At 32.2% G+C, this 23,600-nt stretch overlaps 1 protein-coding gene across 2 annotated transcripts in view; it reads right to left on the bottom strand.

Moving 5' to 3' along the window:
• Positions 1 to 230: 230 nt before the first annotated feature.
• LOC145328533 (transient receptor potential cation channel subfamily A member 1-like) overlaps positions 231 to 23,600 on the bottom strand; it is a 30,324-nt gene continuing 6,954 nt past the window's right edge. The window contains exons 10-45 of one of the 2 annotated variants that reach the window (XM_080172248.1): positions 23,342 to 23,405; positions 23,074 to 23,167; positions 22,655 to 22,710; positions 22,114 to 22,237; positions 21,919 to 22,003; positions 21,291 to 21,366; positions 20,827 to 20,937; positions 20,249 to 20,335; positions 19,932 to 19,985; positions 19,524 to 19,561; positions 19,125 to 19,219; positions 18,576 to 18,631; positions 18,086 to 18,150; positions 17,684 to 17,786; positions 17,234 to 17,328; positions 17,045 to 17,122; positions 16,593 to 16,682; positions 16,128 to 16,230; positions 14,941 to 15,032; positions 13,960 to 14,043; positions 12,468 to 12,510; positions 11,997 to 12,062; positions 11,531 to 11,634; positions 10,389 to 10,482; positions 7,988 to 8,110; positions 7,582 to 7,598; positions 7,428 to 7,478; positions 6,817 to 6,952; positions 5,799 to 5,891; positions 4,541 to 4,618; positions 3,659 to 3,727; positions 2,751 to 2,842; positions 2,380 to 2,481; positions 1,762 to 1,823; positions 1,197 to 1,278; positions 231 to 559 (exon numbers count right to left, since the gene is read on the bottom strand). In XM_080172248.1, the coding sequence (XP_080028374.1) occupies positions 409 to 559; positions 1,197 to 1,278; positions 1,762 to 1,823; positions 2,380 to 2,481; positions 2,751 to 2,842; positions 3,659 to 3,727; positions 4,541 to 4,618; positions 5,799 to 5,891; positions 6,817 to 6,952; positions 7,428 to 7,478; positions 7,582 to 7,598; positions 7,988 to 8,110; positions 10,389 to 10,482; positions 11,531 to 11,634; positions 11,997 to 12,062; positions 12,468 to 12,510; positions 13,960 to 14,043; positions 14,941 to 15,032; positions 16,128 to 16,230; positions 16,593 to 16,682; positions 17,045 to 17,122; positions 17,234 to 17,328; positions 17,684 to 17,786; positions 18,086 to 18,150; positions 18,576 to 18,631; positions 19,125 to 19,219; positions 19,524 to 19,561; positions 19,932 to 19,985; positions 20,249 to 20,335; positions 20,827 to 20,937; positions 21,291 to 21,366; positions 21,919 to 22,003; positions 22,114 to 22,237; positions 22,655 to 22,710; positions 23,074 to 23,167; positions 23,342 to 23,405 (3,013 nt within the window). In that variant the 3' untranslated portion in view covers positions 231 to 408. Of the gene's footprint in view, positions 560 to 1,196; positions 1,279 to 1,761; positions 1,824 to 2,379; positions 2,482 to 2,750; positions 2,843 to 3,658; positions 3,728 to 4,540; positions 4,619 to 5,798; positions 5,892 to 6,816; positions 6,953 to 7,427; positions 7,479 to 7,530; positions 7,599 to 7,987; positions 8,111 to 10,388; positions 10,483 to 11,530; positions 11,635 to 11,996; positions 12,063 to 12,467; positions 12,511 to 13,959; positions 14,044 to 14,940; positions 15,033 to 16,127; positions 16,231 to 16,592; positions 16,683 to 17,044; positions 17,123 to 17,233; positions 17,329 to 17,683; positions 17,787 to 18,085; positions 18,151 to 18,575; positions 18,632 to 19,124; positions 19,220 to 19,523; positions 19,562 to 19,931; positions 19,986 to 20,248; positions 20,336 to 20,826; positions 20,938 to 21,290; positions 21,367 to 21,918; positions 22,004 to 22,113; positions 22,238 to 22,654; positions 22,711 to 23,073; positions 23,168 to 23,341; positions 23,406 to 23,600 lie in introns of both variants that reach the window. The other variant, XM_080172247.1, reaches the window with a different exon arrangement.

The raw sequence follows: 23,600 nt of genomic DNA, 5'->3' as shown, positions 1-23,600 counted from the left end.
TATTTTAGATTTTCCTAAAATAGGGAACGCAATCGGTTCTGTAGTTATTGGAATCTTAAGCTACAGATGTAAATACCTAACCACATTATATAATACTAGCGGCTTACCTTCCAGCATCTAGGGTATCTGTCTTTAAAAGAGTAATATGGAGGCAGAAATATTACCTAAAATAGTATAAAAGTACAACAAAAGACCTATTTGAAGCTTTCCTAAAAAGGAAAACAGGATGATTTCTATCAGTAATATATTTGATTATCATTTATTTTACAACTTTTTAACAAAATAATAACTTTTATGAAATGAATAATATAAAGTATATCTTTATATAAACTATGAAAAAAATAATATAAAGTATATTTTCATATAAAACTATGAAAAATATTCTAAGACTAAATCAAAAAGATGATTCTAATCCCCAAAACTTTGCCAATTATTTCCAACAACTTTTTCTTCCAGGTTGGTGAATTGATTTCTAAATTCTTGCTTCAGAGATTTAATTTCTTTGATTAGCAGAGATGTGTTGGTGTCCTCCTTGGTAGAACTCTCATTCTTGTTTAATCTTGAATAAAAGTTTAGTGATAGTTTATTTGGATCTTTGATTAGATGCCAAGCTACTATTAAATATCTATTTGTATATCTGTCTTAAACTTTTTGAGAAAAGTATATTTCTCCACTCTTATTTAAAGAGCTGATTTTTTTGTGAGTAAAGATTCTCTATACTGTTATTCTTAAATAAAAGTAACAGAGTGTCTTTAGTCTGTTTGTTTGTACCGAAGGATATAGCTAAACCGCTAGACTCTTATGGTTCTCCTTTACAGTGACGGTTCTATAACTATGCTATAAACCCTCCCCCCACAACTTTTTGAATTATATAATATAATGAGGAGGGTCGATTCCCCTCCCCATCCCCTAATGTGCCCCTAGAGGCCTCTAGGGTTGTAGCAGCTTGTATTGTATAAAGAGGGAAATTGATTTGCAAAACCCGATTATTATTTAAAGTTTCCACAATGCTTCAAATCCCTCGCTCTAATAGTTATTTATAGCATCGTATTATTTAATCCAGTTTTGTTATTATTCGTGGAAAAATGTCTGTAGTAAGATGTATAAATGATTTTTTAGTATGGCTGAAAACCGGCTCTAATCCAGCGGATATCAATCGGTTTCAAAGCCAAACTGAAAACGTCACTAAATCTTACCTAGAGAGCCAATTTCTATTGTTGATATTGCTCTTAGTAACTATGGAAGCTAGCATAGGATTTGAATTTCCTTGTCCATTCTAACATTTTCATGCTTTCTAAGATATTTCTTCACTAGCGGCTTCGCCCCTAGCCTCTAGGGGCTTTGCCCCAAGAGGTATAATTACATCTTTTATTACCTGGAGATCCCCCACTCCACCACTATTTTAAATAATAAAAAAATGGCGGGAGGATTTTTCGTTTTTTGTGGGGTTGGGGGTGTCCCACCCCCCAAGAAAATAGCCTAAAACCGCCACAGGACCAGTAGGTGTATCAAATTTGCATAAAAAAAACCAGATATATTTTCAATTATTATAAACCTCATTTTCATAACACGGTATCTCATTCGCTGGCTAAAAACTTTCACTTTTTTTCACTAGCAGTGTCTCAACTTTTCAACCAATTAGTTGAATCTATAGAATGGGTTATCATTAGAAATTGGAAATGTACATCAATTTATCGCATACTGTTTTGATTCTTTGAGATTTAAAAATAGTCATCTAATTATCTTAAAAATCACAATCCTTAAGCTTTGATATCTCTGTTTGCAGGAGAGTCATAGTTTCCATTATCTGCTTTATCTCATCTGTTAAATTCATTAATTTAATATTATTCAAGTTTTTTTTAGTAGCGAAGCTGCTTTATTATTCACTTTGTCTGTCTGTACGTCCGCCATTCCGTAATGCATTATGGTGAGCTAAAGAGAATATGATCAAGAGTGAGAGAGAGAAAGAAAGAAGAACATGTTAAATATAGAAAATCACAAAAAAACCTTTCTAAAGAAATGTGTTTTATGTATTTGATATACTAGCGGCTATACACCCCCTTGGAGCCTCTTGATGTACTTAAGTTGGGGGTGAGGGGGGGGGGGATGAGTCGACCCCCCACTCCATTTTCTCCATTTTTAACTTAGATTTTAAAAAGAAAAAGTAAAAAAAAATGGGGGGGGGTATTGGGAGGTTTGAGATACCATCCACCATAATAGGTAAAAACCTTCCCTGAAAATAACTAGTATCTTCACTGTTATATGTGCATACTTATTCTGTTATTTTATTTTCTAATGCCAACTAAAAAAATAATAGACCAATGGACATCGTTTTACCTTACATATAAAAAGTATAAGAATATATTAATATTAATTCCTCTGATTGAAGTTTCTGCTGCTTTCTCTTCAGTCTTGTGATCACCAGCAAATTCAAAAACACTCAACTTGTTCCAAATACTCTTTAGAAATTTCATGAAACCCCTTAACAATTGTTTGCTGTTTTATACTTTAATAAAAATCAGGGCTCGGCAGCCGCGCGTCAGCCTTCTGTGTAAGCCTTAGGATAATGAAAATTTACAAATTTTTAAAATTAATTGGAAGTCTAAACCTGACCCAAATATTACAACCCCTCTCATAAAAAAGATTTCGAAGGCATCCAGAAAGGTTTAAATTTGAAAAAAAAATTTGGGGGGGGGGTGGTTGAGGAGTTTTCTTTAGGGATGTACTGAATGGCCAAACCAATTTCTTACTTTAAATCCTGATCTTTATCCCAGATTATGATTTTCAATGTTGGAGGTTTCGGCATAATTTGAGCCTTCTCAAATTCTAACACAGATTCAACCTAGACAAGGAAGCCTGCAAGATTTTTAAAAAGAATATGTGTAAGCTCTTTATTTTAACTTTAAAAAAAAGAAATCATATTATACAAGTGACCAATTACAGGCCAATACATTGACTAAATTACCAATGACATTGACAGGTCAGTTTACATTTTAATCGACCAATGACATTATTTTTATAGGCACTGTAAAAAGCTTCGAATATATGTACTGTATATACATAAGAAATAAGATAGTATAAGAAGACCCTCTTCCGGGGGTAGTGGGGATGTTTTTTATGCCCTCCCCCCCCCCCCCCTATAAAATGTTTATTCCTCTCTTTTTAATTGAAAGGCATGGTTATAAATATCTGATTAAATAAATGGTAAGGATATAAAAGTAAAACTGTTCGAGTATTTTTTGATCCTGCAATCCTGGCGGCAAAAGGTGCCATCTAAAATCTAGGCAAATCCTGATAAATTTCTAAAGTTGTCTAAAATACTCAATCACATTCTGAGATACTAACGAGTACGCGCCATAAGGCCTCTAGGGTTACGTAAGATGTTTCTTTTTCAATCAATGTTAAGTTCAGCTTTTTAACCAAAAAGTGTTTTTTGGTCATTTAATGGTGTAATATCTTTTGCGATTTCTCTTGATAAGGTGGTGGTAGCCCAAAATAGCTATAAACCTTCCCAGGACCTCCGAAAAGCTACACAGTAAAGGAGGATCCTATCGGCTTGGCTGTTAATGAGATCCTTTGGTGTAGATAGACAAACAAACAAACAAACAGAGATCCTGTTACTTTTTTATAAGGATAGTTTTCATCAACAATGTGGTACCTGGGTTGAAAATTTCTTGAGAATTGCATTTTCTTGGATCTCCTTGATATTATTAACAGCCACACCTATTTTGGAATTGCTACATAATTAACATAAAATTCAAAAGCTATTCTATGCAAATAACTCAGTCCTTCTGTATGAAATGTTTTAATATTCCATTTAAGTTAAAAGTTTAACTGTATGTCACTTTCTGAGTCTTTCTCTGTAAGTCATTATATACATCTTAATGCATAAATACTTCCTTTCATCTACCTTGTATTTTTCATGAAGCGCAGACTTTACACAGAGATGGAGACAAAGAAATAGTCAATTTATTTTCTTTATCTACTTTCTTTTTCTTCCTTCTTTCTCTTTTTTCATTCTTACGTCTTTATGTCGATTACATGTCTTCCTTCTTTTCTCTGTTTTTCTATTTTTTCTTCCTTCGTTTCTTTTCTTTTATTCTCTTTCTGTAGCTGGACAAAGTGTCTCAAAAAATCAGCTTTGTGACGTCATAAAAATCAAGGATTATCCATCTCTTTTTTATGTGTTTTCTTTCCGACTTCTCCTCTCATCTCCCTCATTTTTTTGACGTCACATATTTTTTGAGACACTTTGTTCAGCTACCTCTTTCTTCAATTTCCATCTCTCTTATTTTTCTCTTATTCTCACTTTCTTCCTCCTCTCTTCCTTTATTTGTCTGTCTCAATGTATATGCTTTTATTTTCCGCTTACAATTACAACAAACTATGAATAATAAATCATTGAAAACGGACTTACAGAATAATTATAAATAGTTTTCTTTTGATTAATTTTTCATTGAACTGCCATTTGATTTTATCATCTTTGCTTCCTAATACCGTATATACAGTCCTATATTTCAATGTATAGCAACACTCCTATGATAAGGTTAACAAGTACAATGGCCATAACAAGGAGGAAGGCTATGAACAGGGCAACCACTGCACCAGGGAACGTCAACTAAAAAAATAAAACAAGGATGATTATGTTTGATAGTGCTAAAGCTGCAAAGTTGTGCATGTATAAATTTTGTTGAAAGATTTTTGGCCAAATAAAAAAAAGTAAAAACATAACTCTTCCAACATGGCGCGGACCCTTTCCCGATTTTGAAAAAATTTGCTATCAAATGAAAAGGGTCTCCACCACTTGGGCCATGTAGATGTCTGGATAATACATCTATACCAAACTATTTCCTCAGTCTGACATATTTCTTTTATCTATGTATGGTTATGGAGAGACTTTTATTTATTACCAACCTCTGGTTTGGTACAGAGTGATCCAGTCAAGTATTTTTATATAAACTTTGACCTAACGACTGACTCTAAAGCTTAGGTTAAAAAAGTCTATTTTAAAGCGAGTTTTAGTTTTAACCCTGTCACAGTGTAACAAATACACGATTTTAAATTCAATTTTTCATTAATGTTAAGAAAAACCAATATTAAAGTCTTATGATAAAATAATTGTCTATCTTGGTTCATTTCGAATACACGTAACACAATGCTATCATTGTGATGATAAATTATTGTTTACTCATGGAAAAGTGGAGAAATAACAGTTTTTATGTAGTTATCCTTTTCTTTTTTAGCTTTGGTATAAATATTTCAATATTGGAATTTCTTTAGAGGTGATACAGAAATAGTTATTTCTCGTATCGTATTATAAACGGCTTTCCGCGGATATAGAATGTACAATTATAAGATTAAAACTAGTTTTTTTAGCCCCGTGGTGCCGAATATATGATTGTACTGTACATTTCTATATTCGTAGAAAACTGGATATAATACGATGCTAGACATAATTTTTTTTGTATTCATGAGAACCGGTTCCTATCCACCGGATTCAATTGAATACGAGAATAGTTATTTCTCGTATCGTATTATAAACGGCTTTCCGCGGATATAGAGTGTACAATTATAAGATTAAAACTAGTTTTTTTAGCCCCGAGGTGCCGGAGGCACCGGCTAAAAAAACTGGTTTTAATTTTATGATTGTACATTTCTATATTCGTAGAAAGCTGGATATAATACGATGCTAGACATGGTTTTTTCGTATGGATGAGAACCGGTTCCTATCCACCGGATTCGAATGAATACGAGAAAATATATTACAGTAACTAAAATGTATTGCAGCTCAAACTTACATCCTCTGAATATAAATCTCCAAAATCAAATTCTCCTGTGGCCATGACAGCGGTTTTTAACATTGTATTCCAATAGCTACCAAACATCTCTTCCTAAATGGATTGATAAGATAGATAGAAAGGTAATGAAATTGAAGGGCTCATTATCTGTAGATACAGTTAATTTAAAGAAGCGTGTCAAATAGAAGTTATATGCGACCTCAGTGAAACAGCGCCAAATGGCAACAAAAAATGACGTCATACAATAAAAATTGTCCAATGAGAGACCAGTATACATTCCCAGCGAAATTTAAAAAAAAAAAGGTAGCATGCTACGTTGTTTGATATCCTTGGTGAACGTTAGAAAATCGGCCTTTTAAGAAAAGGTAGCATGCGAGTTCGCCATCGATATCGTAGCAGAGTAGCATAAAGAAATGCTGCTCTCAATTCGGTTCATTCTATAGCATAAAAGCCTCTCAGATCTTATTTTTCACTTCTTTTTTTTATCCTCGCTCTCTCTCCTCTCTCTCTCTCTCTCTCTCTCTCTCTTTAAATTTATGCTACTATTGTGCAACTTCGCCTCATACTCTGCTACGATATCGATGGCAAACTCGCATGCTACCTTTTGCTTGAAAGGCCGATTTCCCAACGTTTATCGTCAAAAAATTAGGTGTTAATTTTTGGCAAATGGGATTCGAGGTAGCATAGGAATCGGTTCATATATTGCACGAGTAAAGGCGACTCTATGGCGAAATATCTTGCTGGGTTGTAAATTGACCAAAATGGTTAAATATATACTCGCCTCTCATTGGTTATTTTATCGTATGACGTCATTTATTTGGTGTCATTTTGCGCTGTCTCTATCTCAGTCTAAATTTGCCACAACCGTTTTCATTTTTTAATTAATCTTGTATTTACAAAAAAGATATTCGTGGAATATTGTATGTAATACGATGCTATACATGATTTTTATATCGGTTCTAATCCAATGGATATTCATCCGTTTTGAAGAGGGGATGAATAAAAAAAATGTAATTACCTGATCAACTGATAGAAGAATATTGAAACCAAAAGAGAAAGCAACCAGGAAGACAAATACCAACATCATGAGTTGTAGAACAGACTTGAAAATATCATAAAACATGCTCAGAAAACTTCCAAACGAGGAAAACCATCTGAAAATGCAATTTACATCTTAGCAATTTGTTTTCAAACAAGAATTATTTTGTAAGTATCTTTTCTTACAGAGAACAAGGACTTACAATTGTTTTTCTTTTCTCCTTTGATGGTTGTCTCAGAAAATTGGAAAATTATTTTTTTTAACTATAAATCTTATTTGAGTTAAGTTATTTTATCCATAACTTTATGGATGTTGTCAACCTTGTTATCTTTGTAAATTATGGTATTTTACATTCTTGTTTTAGACTCTACATATATATCCTCTATTATATATCTCTATATATTCTTTATTAAAGATGCTCCTTGTCTTGAAGTCCTTACTGTGTATGAAAATGAGCTGCACCTCATTAATAGGCCAGAGGCATTAATTCTACTTTTTTATTATAAAAGTCACGCGCTAAACAAAGCCTCATTAGGTACCATTTTTAGCGTCTTTAGTATGATGCACACGCATCCTATTGCTTTTCGTACCTGAGAAATCCAAGTAGATTAAGCCAAGCCGCAGTCATAAGCATAGCCCACCTTGGCACCTCCAATACACACACACACACACACATCTTATTGTATACCCTACCTGAGAAATCCAAGAAGATTAAGCCAAGCCGCTGTCATAAGCATAGCCCACCCAGGCCACCTCCAACACTAAAACAATTTAGTAGCGAAATTACCCTACAAGTAATACAAATTTATCATAATTGGTAAATCTGGTATTTTTTTCCCCTAAACTAAAATATTAAATGTGCAAAAATATTATTGTTTTTATGACACTATGACTGCCTTTCTAGGGGCTAAGTCATTTTGTCAAAAATTCATCCACCCGTATTTTCCTGGTTGTAAAAATGGTAGCTTCCCCAGGGAAGACAGATAATTGAATAGATGTAGAATATACGTCGATAATATGACAGGGGAAAAATTATCGTCAATTTAGCTTGCTACCAGGGAACTCATAATAAGATAATCGTTATCTTAGCCCACTTCATGTTTCACTTTATTAGCGAAAATGTAATAATATATCCATTGATAATTGTTACCTTTTGTTCCTGACATGCAGACCAAGAGGGCATGGGAGAATATACTTCAGATATTAGAATCATAGGAAACACATAAATACATATGTCAGCTATATTACCAGTGCCAAAGTATCGCCATTTCATCTAAAACAACATTAATATATATAATTTTCAAATATTGTTTTATTCTAGCGATTTTAATTGATAAGAATCATGTGAAATTTGTGTGAAAATGAACTGAAATTTCACTATTTCTAAAAGAGTGGTATAGGTCAGGGGGGAGGGAACATTGTTTTACAAAAACTTTTTCTTCTTCTTTGGCTAAACAACTTTGGGGACTTTTATTGAATTTTGACTGGTCGGTTCATTAAGTTGAGTTTCTAAACGTTTCATCCCTTACCTATATAATAGGTAATTTTGTTTATCATCATCGGGAATGAACATTCATTTACCCTTTATCGGTCTAATCCCTTTAGATCTCTTGGTATAAACACTAGTAAAATGTAGGTCTTTTAGCCAAAAAGATGAATACTCTGAAAATTCGACCTGTTTTCATTTATTTATACCTAAATAGAGAGCCCCACGTCTTTATTTAAATCATAAGTGCATAGCCTAATTTTTTTCATATTTTTATATTTTATACCTAATAAAACCCTCTATTTTCCAAAAATCTAACATCATTCCAACAAGTTTTATTCATTTATTTTATATGAAGTTCTTTTAAATCCACAATAATATTTGTTTTGTATAGAAATACATTTAATAAACTAAGATGGCATTCAAAATTTAAAAATAAATTTCAAAGTATATAAAGATTTCAAAAGAATTATTATAGCTTTTCAGATTCTCATACTGGAATAGGTCACTAGGACGAACAAACATTAACACTTAGAGAATAATTATAATATATGATAATATTTTAAATGTCAAAACAAAATTGGAGTAAATTTGTTGAAAAACTGAGTACGGACATTCTGGTAACGATTATACAGTTGCTACATTTTCTAAATAAATACTTAACTACTAAAGGAATCACCATGCAAAGTTTGAAATCAATAAGACAATTCTAACATGCCTAAGTTAACAGGGAAAAAACTATATGGACGGGTGAACGGACCAACACTATTTTTAGAACAGTTTTGCTTTTAATAGACACATCACTTTGAATTTATAATTCATAATTACAAATATGTTTTATAAATATGTTTTACAAGTATTACAAAGACCTGTTAGTTCCTTCATTTGCACCAGCTTTTCAAGAACAAACAACGTTTCATTTTTCTCTTAATCTTGGCAATTCTTGCCTTTTCTTTCACAAGCAACACAAATTGTTTTAGATCTATTGCAAAATATGGCGTGTTTGCTATTTATGAAATAATCACAATAAGAATGAATTTTATTACTAAAAAGCTTCCCAGATTTTTCATATTTTGACTTGCGGATTTTTTTTATGAATTTGTTAGGTTAAAAACACATTTTTACAGCTTTTTTAAAAGAAAAAATATACTCAAGTTCAAATGCAATTTATTCTTTAGGCTATGCACTTATGATTTAAATAAAGACGTGGGGCTCTCTATATAGGTATAAATAAATGATATCAGTCCGAATTTCCAGAGTATTCCTCTTTGTGGCTAAAAAACCTACATTTTACTAGTGTAAATAAGATTAATCCGAACACACATTCCTTTTTCATTTGATTATAAAGCTGCTACCAGGGAGTAAGGGAGGGGACAATGGATTGAATATTCAATTTTTAGGAGTCTCGGACTTTGGGGACGGGCTTAAAGGGAATGTGCAAGAATTTAGCAGTTTCTGACTGAGTTTGGGGACTTGCGCATAGAATGCCGCTACTCGTTATGTATGTTTTGAATATTGCAGACGGGGAGAAGGGATAAGGGAAGTGGGGGGAAGGGAAATAAACACTCGTTGTGTTAGTTTGGAATGTAGCAGACGGGGAAAAGGGAGAAGGGACGTGGGGGCAAGAGGCAAGGGAAATAAACAGAATAAAAAGGGTCAGTCATATTCTTGCTAGCAGCTGGCCGGGTCCAATAATCTTTTAATATAAAAATCACACCAAAAAACCTCAATATATTTCATCAAAAACAAGTTGTGATTTCACTTTACATGACGCATATATGGAAATCTATTATTCAATTAACAATCCCTTTATAATTTCCTACAAATTTATTGGATTAAACTGGATTTCATGCCCTTTCTTTGATAACTCTTATATTGAATTAATTGCCCATTGTCCCCTCCCTTACTCCCTGGCTGCTACACTTATTAATTTGCACCTAATTTTTACTGAAAACACCCTGCCAACTTTACACTTTAGAAGACAATTCTTACATGATAATAGCTATCCGTTAATTACGTACTGAACCTAAATATATAGAAAAGCTTCAACTTTTAAGAAGCCTACCCTGTAGAATTGAGAGAATTCGTAGATCAAGCCAACTATGGAGAAGACGTACACAAAAGCTTTGAGCCAAAGTTCCAACGCGGACTTTTGTTCCCTAAACATTATTATTTTGAACAAGGATGATTATGCACAAATGTTCGCAGCTTTTTGGTTTGTTTAATATCTGTAGAAGGGGAAAGTTGATTTTAATGACTTCTTTCTTTGACCAAAGTTTTGATATTAGAAGAAATGTATTCTATACGAATGGATATTGTAGAATACGTGGATATTGTGGCAGGAGAATTTTTGTCGTCAATACAGGTTGATAATATAGTCTTCAAATAATGATAAGGTTAGGGATGTGTGTAAGTCATAAGAGGGATGGATTTCGTTACATTATCCAGCCGGGAGAAACATTTCATATCCACAAATTATATATCATTTACTAAGTATATTTGCGATAACTTTTATTTAATGAAATCTTTCAATTTTTAACATTTACAAAACAGCCTGCTTTATTGCATCAAGATTTATGACAGATCTATATAGGAAATAAATGTCTATATATGAGCTCAAGTTTTCCAAGCGATAAATGTTTAAAACTCATAATGCTCCAATAATCTGTAATAAACTCTCATTGCCCAGAACGATAAGACCCATTATTTTACTGTATGAAGAAGAAATTCATTTTTTTATTTCATGTTGCTATTTGAATTATATTAAAGTATCAAATTTCTATCCATAAAACAGAAAATTTCAATTTATAATATAGTAAATAAAAGAAAACTTAGTTTTAAAATAATTTGATACGAGCGATACATGCGTAATGTGGTCAGATATTGAACTAAAATTTAAAAGTTAACTAAATATTTTAACCCTTTCAGGACGATAATTTGAAATAAAAAATATTAAGATCCTAAAATAGTTTAAAGAAAGAAATCGTCAGGGAGAAGATAATGGAAGAATAGGGTTAACAGTCAGAATTCAGATAACCAAAAGAAAGTAAATAAAACATTGAATTAACCTAGCCATTAAACTCTGAAAGATTTTCAATAATTCAGTCGCAAACCTGAAACCATTGAATTTGCAATTAAGTGGGAAAGGGGGTGGTAAAACTACCCTCAATTTTGATGTTATTGTCATTACCACGAGGATAAACTTACAATGGGATGGATGATACAGTGCTGAAAAAAGGATTAGTGGTTGTGCTTGCTTCTGTTGTAATCTCTGTTGTTACATTGTAACCACCAATTTTGGCCTCCAAACTCTGAACAAACAAGGATGACAACATCCATAAGTAAAGAAGCAAGACATGGATTTATACGAAAAATAACGAAATCTTTCACATGTATTTTTATAACTTTAATATTTATATATTTGTTTGAAAAACCTACAGATCAAGGTAATCAAATATTGGATGATCATTGGTATAGAGATCTTTACAAAAATAATCTGACGTCTATCTTGAATAGTAGTTGAGGAAATCACATTTCCTTCACGGCGTTTCTGACTGATGGACCGGCAAAGTGAATTATAGAGTAGCTTTGCTTTTAAAAATCATTTTGGGCTTCATTTAATATTGTTATAAAAGCATCTAAAATTATTAATATTTGTTGACATGCTACTGACCTCTGATGTTATGATAAGTTGACTGTATATAGTAACAGAAGCCAAGTATGCCAAGTATATTACAAGCTAAAAATATAATTCAGTTCTAGTGGTTATGCACTTAGAAACAAATATAGGCACATGTGTAAAAAGTTTTTTCCTTAGTCGAATTATCTTGGGATCTTAGGAGGATGGAGGCACCCTTCCACAAAATAGTTATGAACCATCCTGGGACCTGTAAAAACTTCAATGAAAAGGAGAATCATATCGGACCAGCGGTTAATGAGATCTAAAGGTACGGATACACAGACAGACATCATGCTACTATACTTCTCAATATGGATAAAGCAAGTACGGTACGGCAATTCACAAAATTAAAACTAAGATGATACATCTGAATATTACTTTCAGTGTTTTGTTTTACAATATTCTAAAATCTTTGATATTTTACCATTTCTTATAAAATAATCGAAATTAAAATTGAAATCTTACTTGAAGTAAAAATCCAAATTTACCAAATGTTTTCCATTTATGTCTAAACAAAAAAAAATATAATGCTAAATGTGTTTTAATAAGCTTAGCTTCTCTTCTTAGAGGCATAGCATTTTTGCAAGTGGTACGATCTCCCGAGGGAAAGAATCACAAAATTGACATATTCCTGGCTATAAAAGAATATAGACTTCACCCCTTAAAGTCTAGGGGCTCTGTCATGGAAGTCAGAGCGTGGAAAAATGTCCAAAAATAATTCTTAGACCTAGATTTAAAAAAATAGCCAGAAATCATTCAGAAACTTATTCGACACAATGCGTATGAAGGTGCTTTGACTTTAGTGTCAGAACCTAAATTGGGAGTGGGACATAGTGCATTTCATTACCCTAGGTTAGGTAACTTCATTTCACTTTTCAATAAAATCTGAAATGCAGCCGTTTTTGAGAAAATTAGATTTGAAAATTTTAAGTTCAATTTTCATCCCCTAGGAGTTACCGCATAATCATGACAAGAAAAGCAAATGTTATTTTTTTAAAAGAAGGTGTATTAACTTTTTTACTTTTTATTTAAGATAGCTAGCCGGTTCTTTTAGTTAGTAGTAGATGTAAAAATTTTTCATAGAATTCAGATATGCAATCGGTTTTTTTTGTAGACCTCTTATTTTTTAAGTAATTTAAGTTTTTTTTTAATTAAGTCGATTTTAAGGTACTAAAATGCAACAAAAAAAGGAAATAATGGCCATTATGAACAAAAATAGTAAGATCTTTAATTTGACACCTTACTTTTTGAATTTTGTCAGGTAATTATTGAAAAAATTGATCTTTTTAAACCCACGAGAATCTTAAATAAAAAGTAAAAAAGTTAATACACCTTCTTTTAAACAAGTTTGCTTTTTTTAAGTTCTCCTGAAGTGAGTTGATTCATGGCCAAAGGCACGGAAATTCAGTCTTAAATAAATTACATATAGACAGGTTTTATGAAAGACTTCATAAAAAAAACTTGTTCAAAATTTTTAAAAAATAATCTTTGCTTTTCTTGTCATGATTCTGGGGTAACTCCTAGCGGATGAAAATTGAACTAAAAATTTTCAAATCTAATGTCCCAATTTAGGTTCTGACACAAAAGTCAAAGCACCTTCGAACGCACTGTGGCGAAGCTTTACTCAAAAAAAGAGATTATCTGATTCAGTGGTTTTATGGATCTCAACGAACAAACAAAAAACCTTGCTATTTTGTACAACTGGATTAGTTATTTATCGCATCGTATTATAGACAGCTTTCCGCGGATATTAAAATTAAAAATTATAAGATTAACACCAGTTTTGATAGACACGAGGGGCCAAAAGACCGGACAAAACTGGTTTTAAGTATATGATTTTTATTTTAATTTTCGTGGAAAATTGTCTCTAATATAATCCTATACATGATTTTTTGTATGGATGAGAACCGGTTCTATTAATCCGATTCGATGCAATCCCGGAAAACAATTTCCAAACCTGATGAGACCAATACACAAAGGATGCTGCAACAACTTGTGGCGTTTTTCTTTCACCATTATTCTTAGAGGATGATGATTCATTCTACAAAAAAAACCAGCTTTTTCGCGGATAGTAAAGTGAAAAATTATAAGATTAATTCCAGTTTTGTTAGCCTCAAGGGTTCTAATACAGTGGATATTAATCAGTTTAAAAGACATAATGGAATAGTTATTTTCGCATCGTATTATAGATAGCTTTCCGTGGAAAGTTGTCTGTAATACTTTGTGATAAAGTATTCATTATTTTTTGGGTATATCTATCTATCAACTGCATAGGGTAACTAATTTAAAATTCCTCTTATCTATCTATCTATCTACTGCATAGAGTAACTTATATCTTTGAAATTCCTCTTATCTATATATCTATCTACTGCATAGGGTAACTTATTATTTAAAATTCCCTTTTAAAAGCGAAGCTTTTCTATAATTAGGGTCGGACCGTCCATCCGTACGTCCGTAACGGATAGCTTTTTAATTTAGGCATGTTAGAATTGTCCTATCGATTTTAAATTTTGCATGGTGATTCCTTTAGTAGTTAGGTACGATTTAGAAAGCGTAGCAACCTTATAATCATTACCAAAATGTCCATACGTTCATTTTAAACATGATGATTTTTTTACTTTTTTAACAACAAATTTTTTTGAGATCTAATCATCGGATTGATCTGATTTTTGGTATATTGATTCCTGGGACAACAAAGTATAATGTAATAAGCGAAGCAACTCTATAATTAAGTCCTAAAAATGTAAGTATGTCCAAAAAAACTTTCCTGTATCAAGCAGTTTTTCAACAAATTTACTTACAATTTTGCTTTGACTCTTATAAATTTATATTATGATAATTAAGTTCTAACACTATACAAGTTTTTATATCCGTCTGTACTACCGTTTTAGTGCTTCGCTTTTATGGATGTTGTCATCCTTGTTTTTTATGTAATTACCTAACAGCAGCATTTTTATGGTATGCAGATTTAAACTGAAGGACACTTCCATCACTTTTTATTTGTGCATATTTGAAATGCTTTGTGTCATTCTATATAAACAAGGATAATAACATTATTTTTAAAGACAAACGAACATGGAAAATATATTTAAAGTAAGTATGCAATAAATATTCAACAAGAGCTAAAAGTCTAAATTAGAATATCCTGTTATTCCATCTGTATTTCTGTCAAAAAGTTTCAACATGTGTTTAAATACTAAGGACTTAAGAGTCGTTAGTGCTATGCTTTCTAAAATGTACCTATATCTTACAAAAATCATCAAGCCGATCTATGGGTTAATTCTTACATGCTTAAATTAATGATAAGAGACGTATGGACGGACTGATCCTACTAATAGAAAAGCTTCGCTTTGAAATATAACTAGTAGGTATAGCGCAGCTGCGTTTTACATTTGGTATTACATAAATAGATATAGAATACGTGGATATATCGACAGGGGAAAATTTGTCGTCATTTTAGGTTGCTAATATGGACCACATCATCCTGTAAGAGGAGGGGGTGGGGTAAAGGGGTGGATATTGGGTATCGTAATTTTAGCCAGCTGCAAGTATTACTTTTTTTTTTAGAGCAAATGAAAATCTACTGCAACGTCCAAGTTATAAAATACAACAATTAAAACGCCAGAGGTTTTAAACTTAACTGTTCTTGTTTCTTTTTCCTCAACTTGTAATTGCTGCCCTACCTAATTTTTGGGAAACAGCAACGCCTAAGTCCGCGTTGAGAAGTCATGCAATCAATTTACCTTACCTCGTCAATTACCTCATACAGGCAGAGATGCTGTCCATGACATGAAACGCCATGGTCCAACAACCCAGGATAACCAAGGACAGCCAAATGTATCCTTTTCTGTCAAACACCCGGGGTATTAGGTTAAGAAACACCTATCAGACAACCAACCTTTTGATTGCACGACCTTAGTCTAAGAAGTCCTAACTGTGTATGTTACGCCTGTTTTAGGCCAAGGCATTACCTCTAATAATTTTGCGCACCTGACATAGCAGCAGTAGGAACCATTTTTAACATTAGTTATGACGCAATGTTAAGCTGAGATTCGAACCTATCATCTCTCCGACGATGAGTGAGTACGCTACATGTTGAGCCACGGTCGCGGGTTAACCATTTACCTTAACAGCTTCAAAGTTATAGGCATCATCAATGAATTCAAAATCAAGTTCAACTTTATCAACTTTACCATCAGAAGACTCATCTGACTTCTCATCTCTTATTCTTAATTAAAAAAGGATTGGAACATGTAAGATAAATATCAGGAAGCCTAATGTATTTTTTTTAATTTCAAGAGTGGGGGGTAAATGAGGGGTTTCAAAGATTTAGGGGGGTAAACAACTTTTATCCACTACTTGGACGTCTATGAATCACCCCCCATGTTTTCATAATTTTCTTGTTCAATTGTAACACCATGTCCTCTTAAGATAAATGTTGGGGGGGGGGGGGGGGTTGGAGATTGGTATAAAGGTTTTAAACCCCACCCAAAAACAATTCTGTTTGTTCCTTTTAAACTTTCATTTTCTTCGCGTGTTAAGACCGTTAGCAATCCTTTTACATACAAATATCTTTAAAACAAATTTTACCTGTTAACGCACTTATCAAAAACCTTTATAGCCATATCAGGAAACTTCTCTATCAGCTGTCGCATAGGTGTGTTCGGATACATAGCACCTCTAAAAAAATTATTTAGATTTAGGACAATGAACGGGGAATTATTACTACCCCTTCCTGTTATTATCAGGGACAAGGGACCAGGATTTGAAGTGAATACAGCCCACTTCCTTCTTTTCCCCCCTTCTTGCCAACTTCCCTTGAGTTACAACACAAAACAAGTTTTACGCCACCACTACACAAATAAAATATCCAAATTTTCAGCAAATTCAAATAGTATTTTTTTGCTGAATCACAGCCCCTGAGTTATTATACTTTGTATATTGCTGGATTGTTATAATTAGCTGTGCTTGACAGCTGCAAGACAACCAACTGTAAGTCTCAGAGAAATCAACCTACTGTTAAACTACTGTTAAAGTTTTACCCTTTATCTTTGTCAACAAAGCAGGTTCTTAAAGCAGCTTTCCAATTAGGGTTTTCCAGAATTGTCTCAATTACTGCACTAAAATTAACAATTAGGGTCAATTTAGAGAATTCAATAACAGCGTTAAATTAAAATTTGATGTCTTGCTACATTGTTTTGCTAACAGCATTACAATAAACATGTATAAACCTGTTATCATGGTCTATAGCAACTTGAAGAGCATTTTTATTGTCATCATTTTCTATTGTAATGCTACCGCCTTTCTCCATCAACAGTTTTACAACCTAGAAAAAAAAGGGTAATAATATGCTTGATTTCCTAGCAAAAATTACATCAGTAAGAGTAAGTAAGGGAAGAAAAAAATTAGGTTGGTGATTAAAAATTACGTCATACTGGCCACCATTGGTCAATTAAAATGTATATACCTGCCATTGGAAATTTAGTTTGTTTATTAGCCTATCATTGTTCATTTGTTTGACGTAATTTTTTTACAGGCCTTGCAAAAAACTTTTAAAACTATCATTAAGAAGGTCTTGCAATTGCGGCATAGACCTCCAAGGGGGGGGGGGGGGTAAAGGGGTGATTACCCCTCCCCCCCCCCAAATAAAAAAGCTTGGACGCCCCTGATGGGGATATTACCTTCTCATGGCCATGTTCAGCTGCCAGAAGGAGGGGTGTGGTCCTTTTCTTCTTCTTTTGTGGATCTACTACTGTTCCATGATTTAGCAACAGCTCCACACAACTATAAATATTCAGGAATTATGCACACACAAAACCAGCAAACTTTTTTTTCTTTGTTAGCTATCAAAGAGACAAGCTGGAGAAAGTATTCTTATCCTATATAGGGGAGAATCTCTATGAAGATAATGTATGAATCCCATTATATAGATATTTTGTAAAAAGATCTCAAAATTTAGGTTTTAATTTAGGCCTTTTGATGGGGCTTGGCCATATGCCAGCCCTCCTGGGAATTGTAGCCCCAAAGCAATTTATTTCCAACTCAAAATAATATGTGTCTAGGGGTAGATTCTAAGGAATCACCTTACTGATCCTGATTCAGCGGCACAGTGAAGTGGGGTATAGGATTTCTTATTCTGATCTTCTGTCTAAATAAATATTATAAACTTTAGATATTTTTTTTCTCGTATTCATTCGAATCCGGTGGATAGGAACCGGTTCTCATCCATACGAAAAAACTATGTCTAGCATCGTATCATATCCAGTTTTCTACGAATATAGAAATGTTTTAGCCCCGTGGTGCCGAAGGCACCGGCTAAAAAAACTAGTTTTAATCTTATAATTGTACATTCTATATCCGCGGAAAGCCGTTTATAATACGATACGAGAAATAACTATTATTTCATCAATATTACTGTAATTAATGAAATTGTAAAGAATAGTAATGAAAAAAAGTATACAATTGGATCGAGTCTTTTGTGATTTAGAAATAGCTTTTGATTTCTATTCTCATAGAATCTTGCTTGCTAAACTAAACTAAATGTTAACAAATAAGAATTATGAAAATTAATACCTTAGCCCCACGCTGTAACAGAAAACTAAGACAGTCTGACTGATTGTAGTAGGCAGCTGAAAAAAATTGTCATTAATTTGGTTTTAGTTTTTGCAGTGTAAGTGTGTTATGGAGCTGTGGCTGCAGCCCCGTACAAACGTTCGTTCTAATAATAGAGCGTGTGTATGCAGAGTAACCTACTACCGGGATCGCTTCTAATTATAGGGTGTATTCCACTGTTAAGGACCAACCTGTCTGCTCTCATCCCCTTGTAATGGGATGCGATATTCTAACAACCAAGAATATTAGGTTAAGTAACATCCAACAGACAACCAAACCTTTGATCGCACGACCTTTGTCTGAGAAGTCCTATTAATAGGTTGCTCCTGTTTAAAGGCCAGGAATTCCCACCACTCTCACTCTTTATGTCTTGCACCTGATATAGCAGCAGTTGGAATCATTTTAACATTATGATACGGTGTTGGGCTGAGATTCGAACCTATCACCTCTCCAACAATGAGCTGTTGAGCTACATATTGAAACGGTCACAGGTTTTCAAGAATATGTTACCACAATGCAAAGGAGTATTTCCATCTTCATCTCTATTGTTGATGACATATTTGTCCTTTTCAATTATCATCTTCAATGCCTCCACATGGCCTTTACTAAAGTATAAAATTTTAAACTTAGTCACAAAATAATTTATCTGTCTTTAATTGGCAGTTTTAGTTAGTCCGTAATGCTTTTATGACCCCTATTTGCATCTCTTTTATTCGCTTTTTTACTTTCTTGTAACATTCCTGAACCTTTTACTTTATAACTAGCATCTAGAGGCTCTATTTTTGAAGAGATGTTGATTTCAGAAAGAGAGCCTAAAACCATACACAGACTAACTTTTTAACTAATATTTTTTCTCTTAAGTTTAAAATGATTTGTTTCTGCTAAAAAAAGTGCAAAAATACAATTTACCTTGCTGCAATATGACATGGAGTTCTCTGTTCTTCATTCTAAAATTTTTAAACTATGAAAACGTGTTTGTTAAAATATGACAAGCTTTAGATTGTTTCATAATGATTTAGAATAAATGATGATTTCTCTCATATATTTGATGATTATCTTATGTTAGGAACAATAAAGGTTAAAAGAGCCCTAGCAGGATACTAGTTTAAAGTGACAAGCCCCCACAGAGGCTAGAAAAAGTTTTTTTTTAGAAAAGTCATTAACATTTAAGTTGATATTTAATATTATCAGAGAGCAGGATATGGAACTCTAACCAAAAAAATCCTGTGCCATGGTTGAATCTCATACTAATGCATACATTAAAAGACTTTTATAAATAATAACAACAACATGAACATTGTTTTTTAAAAACTTTACCTTATAGTCAACTTTATTTTCTATCACCAATAACTCCATGCATTTTAAATTTCCCTAGAATTATTAACTATGAATTTTTGTGAATTTTTTGTAAAAGTTTGTCCCATTAGAATGTTTTATAGTAAACTTTTTGAAAAGAAGCTAATTTTGATGCTAGTTGCCCCAACAAATGATGATTCCTCAAATAAAAGAAAATTTCTAAATATTGATTATTTTACATGAGACAATTTATCTGTTTATTTTATTTAAGCTCAATATAAAATAAATATTTTTTTATCTCAAATTTGCAATTATTCTGCAAAAAAGTAAATATTGACCTCTTCAGTAGCAACATGGAGTGGAACATTCTCAAATTGATCTCTTCGTTTGATCAAATCTTTGAAATCAGGCTTGCTCATCAAAAACTATACAGAAATTACACAAATCAATTAAAGCATATTTAATTAACATAATTTAATCTACATTTTATTTTTAAAAATTTGCTAATTTTTACTTTTATATAATTTTTTATCTTATCTCTTTCTTCTTATAGTAACAGTATATTTTATTGTTTATCTATTTTTAATGGATTTTTTTCAACATTAAAAAAATGTAATTCTACTTTTGCTTCGCCATAAGTGCTTAGGGAAATAACCCAAAATCATTCAATAAGATTCCCTGAAAAGCACAAACTGAGGAATTGTGTTTTCAGTATGCCTTCGAAACTAATTAATATCTGCTGGATTAGAACAGTTCCTAGCCATATATTACAGACAATTTTCCCCGAATATCAAAATTTGTGCCAGTTTTGTTGCACCAAGCCTTTGGCCCCTCAGGCTTTTAATTTTTCATTTCAATATCCGCGGAGAGTTGTCTTTAAATATATAGTATAAATGGGATAAATATCTATTCCTACCTTTATAATTTGAAACAGTCCTCTCTGAGCCAGCAGGTGGAATATATTTCTGTCATTGTCATCAACATTGGAATAATCCACCTTGTCATGCTTGAAAAAGACATCCAGAGCCTAATTTGTGATTTTAAATTTCAAAAGGACAAGCAAGATGGAAAACAAGGAGGACAACATCCATAGTTGGTTCAGGGAGAAAAATATGAAAACACAATAACAAGAATAATCAAACATTTAATAAAAATTGAGTTTTCTCAGAAATATTTCTAACAGTCAAACAGACATTTTAAATCAAAGATGCTAAAATATTGGTATCTTGTTGTTTCATTGTATCAATTCAATTGTCTTGTTTAGATGGTTCATTGATGTGATGTTTTAGGCTTTGCACCCAAACTTTGAAAGACAATCAGATTTAATGTTATGGATAATAACAATCCTTTTCTCTTCAAATTAATAGGAGATGTGTTTACCTGTGTTTTTTGATTTAATGCTGCCAGCATCCATGGGGTTAAATGAGATGCATCTTTTACTTTATGATTTGCTCCTCTAAAATTAAATTACATTAATTGAATGTTAGAATTACACACACACACAGTCAGGAAGAAACTGTATGATCAGGGAGGTAGGGGACAATTAAATTTAAATTAACACTGGTAGTGGTACCCAAAGTTCTATAACTATGTTATCTTATCTATTGTTCAACAACCTTGGTTACCTTTATTGATTTTTTAATTGTTGAATTTGAAAACACCGTAATTTTAGACACTACATTTATGAAGCAGATATTTGAATTTCTAACAATTTCACTGCAATAAATTAGTAGTATAATATGCATCTTTATAATTGGGTTTTAGTAATTTAAAATTTCTTTACTTTTGTATTTATCTTTATAGCTAGCAATAAGGATTTGGAAATTAAGAAAAGATAAAATTTATAATAAAAATTGTTATTAATAAATCATGTTTTTTTTTCAAAGCTAATATAATAAATAAGACATGATTTGTATATTTGAAGATAATTTACAGCAACTATGAATCCACCATTTGAAGTAGGGCATTTTGAACACCTCTATTGTGCAGAAAAGAATAGAAATATTACTTTTTGATAAACTCCTCTGCAACTTCGTGATGACCATTTCTTGCCGCCAGATGCAGACATGTTTCACCCATCAAGTTCTTCCTGTCTGAAAAACAATGAAAATTTTATATCTCATATTGGACATATTTTGTCCTAACCCAAATCTAAAAGTTTTTAGAAAAAAATTAATATGTTAAATAATTGAGAGAAATATACCTATGAAACTGATTTTATTATTCAATTCTTTAGAGTTATTGAGCAATAGCTTTATCATTTCAATGTTTCCAGTTCTGGTTGCCAGATGAAGAGGCAACTCCCCCTCATAGTTTTTCTCACCAATCTACATAAAAATTTAATTTTACAATATGGTATAAAACTGATTGATACCCGCTGGACTAGACCAATAGTATCGTATTGTATTATATCCAGTTTTCTACAAATATAAAAATGTACAATCATAAGATTAAAACCAGTTTTGTTGGCCCGTGCTTTCAGCTTCTAAGGGCTAACAAAACTGCTTTTAATTTTATAATTGTTCATTTTTATATCCGCGGAAAGCTATTCATAATACGATCGATAAATAACTATTATACCTTTTGAGACAATTTTTATTTGTTCAGAACAGTTCTCATATACAATACATTCATATTTTTAATCTTTTAAAAAGAACTTTTTATGATTTTGAACAAAATTTAGTCTTGAACTAGAAAATATAATCTCACAATCAGTGATTCAATAGAAAATTATGTTATAATACCATGTCATGTAGTCTTTGTTCAAGAAGAATTTCAACCATTTTCAAAGATCCAGTCTCTGCAATATAACATTCTCAAGCGTACAAATCATGTAATAGCATCTTCAATTTAACCCCCTAACCTATCAAAATATGATTTAGCCTAGATTGTTCGGATACCTATAATCAAGTGATGCATTGTCCAGCTGAATCTCCATAATCTTACTTAACCTAACCTTACAAATTAAAGCAGCAATATGAAATTAAAAATTTGGTAGACGGTATTAATATATATTTGGCAAAGTAAAGAATATCTTTTCATAAATGACACTTTGTTAAAATGCTCGAAAACTAGAAATATTTTTTGGGTACTAAAAATTATTTATTAAACATAAATAATTTAGCATTTAAAAGGACATTTTATGACTTTATTACAATCTTACCAACAGCCATATGTAGGACATTGCTGCCTTTATCATCTTTGGACTGGCTAAGCTTTTTGAAATCAGCTTTCCTACTAGTCAAAAAGTTGATCACCTAAACAATTTTAAATATATTGTAATTACCAAATTGAGATGTTTCATAGAGAATCATAAAATCAAAAAAAATTAAAAAGGAATTTTGTAACACAATATTCAAAATTGAATAAAAGATATTTCTAAAAGGATAACGCCGACGACATTTGTTAATAAAGGAGATATAATTCAACACCTTAATATGTCCTCCTTGTATAGCAGTGTGCAATATATTCTGGTTTTGTCTGTTTCCTTCAAATCTAAAATTATTGTTGATTTATATATTGTTAGCATAAAGGATTTAGTGTAAAATGCATAACATGCCTGCAAGGGCAAATAGATTGTTGTAATGAAACTGCTTTGTTTAATAATGATACATTGTGTAAAACATATAACAAAATTGCTATTAATTTTATGATTTGTATTTTGATATTCGTGGAAAATTGTCAATAATA

This window comes from Acartia tonsa, chromosome 9 (assembly GCF_053477335.1).
Source record: "Acartia tonsa isolate MP-2025a chromosome 9, ASM5347733v1, whole genome shotgun sequence".
NCBI lineage: Eukaryota > Metazoa > Arthropoda > Copepoda > Calanoida > Acartiidae > Acartia > Acartia tonsa.
Note: the sequence above shows the minus strand (reverse complement) of the source record. Positions and strands in the feature narration are given on the sequence as shown.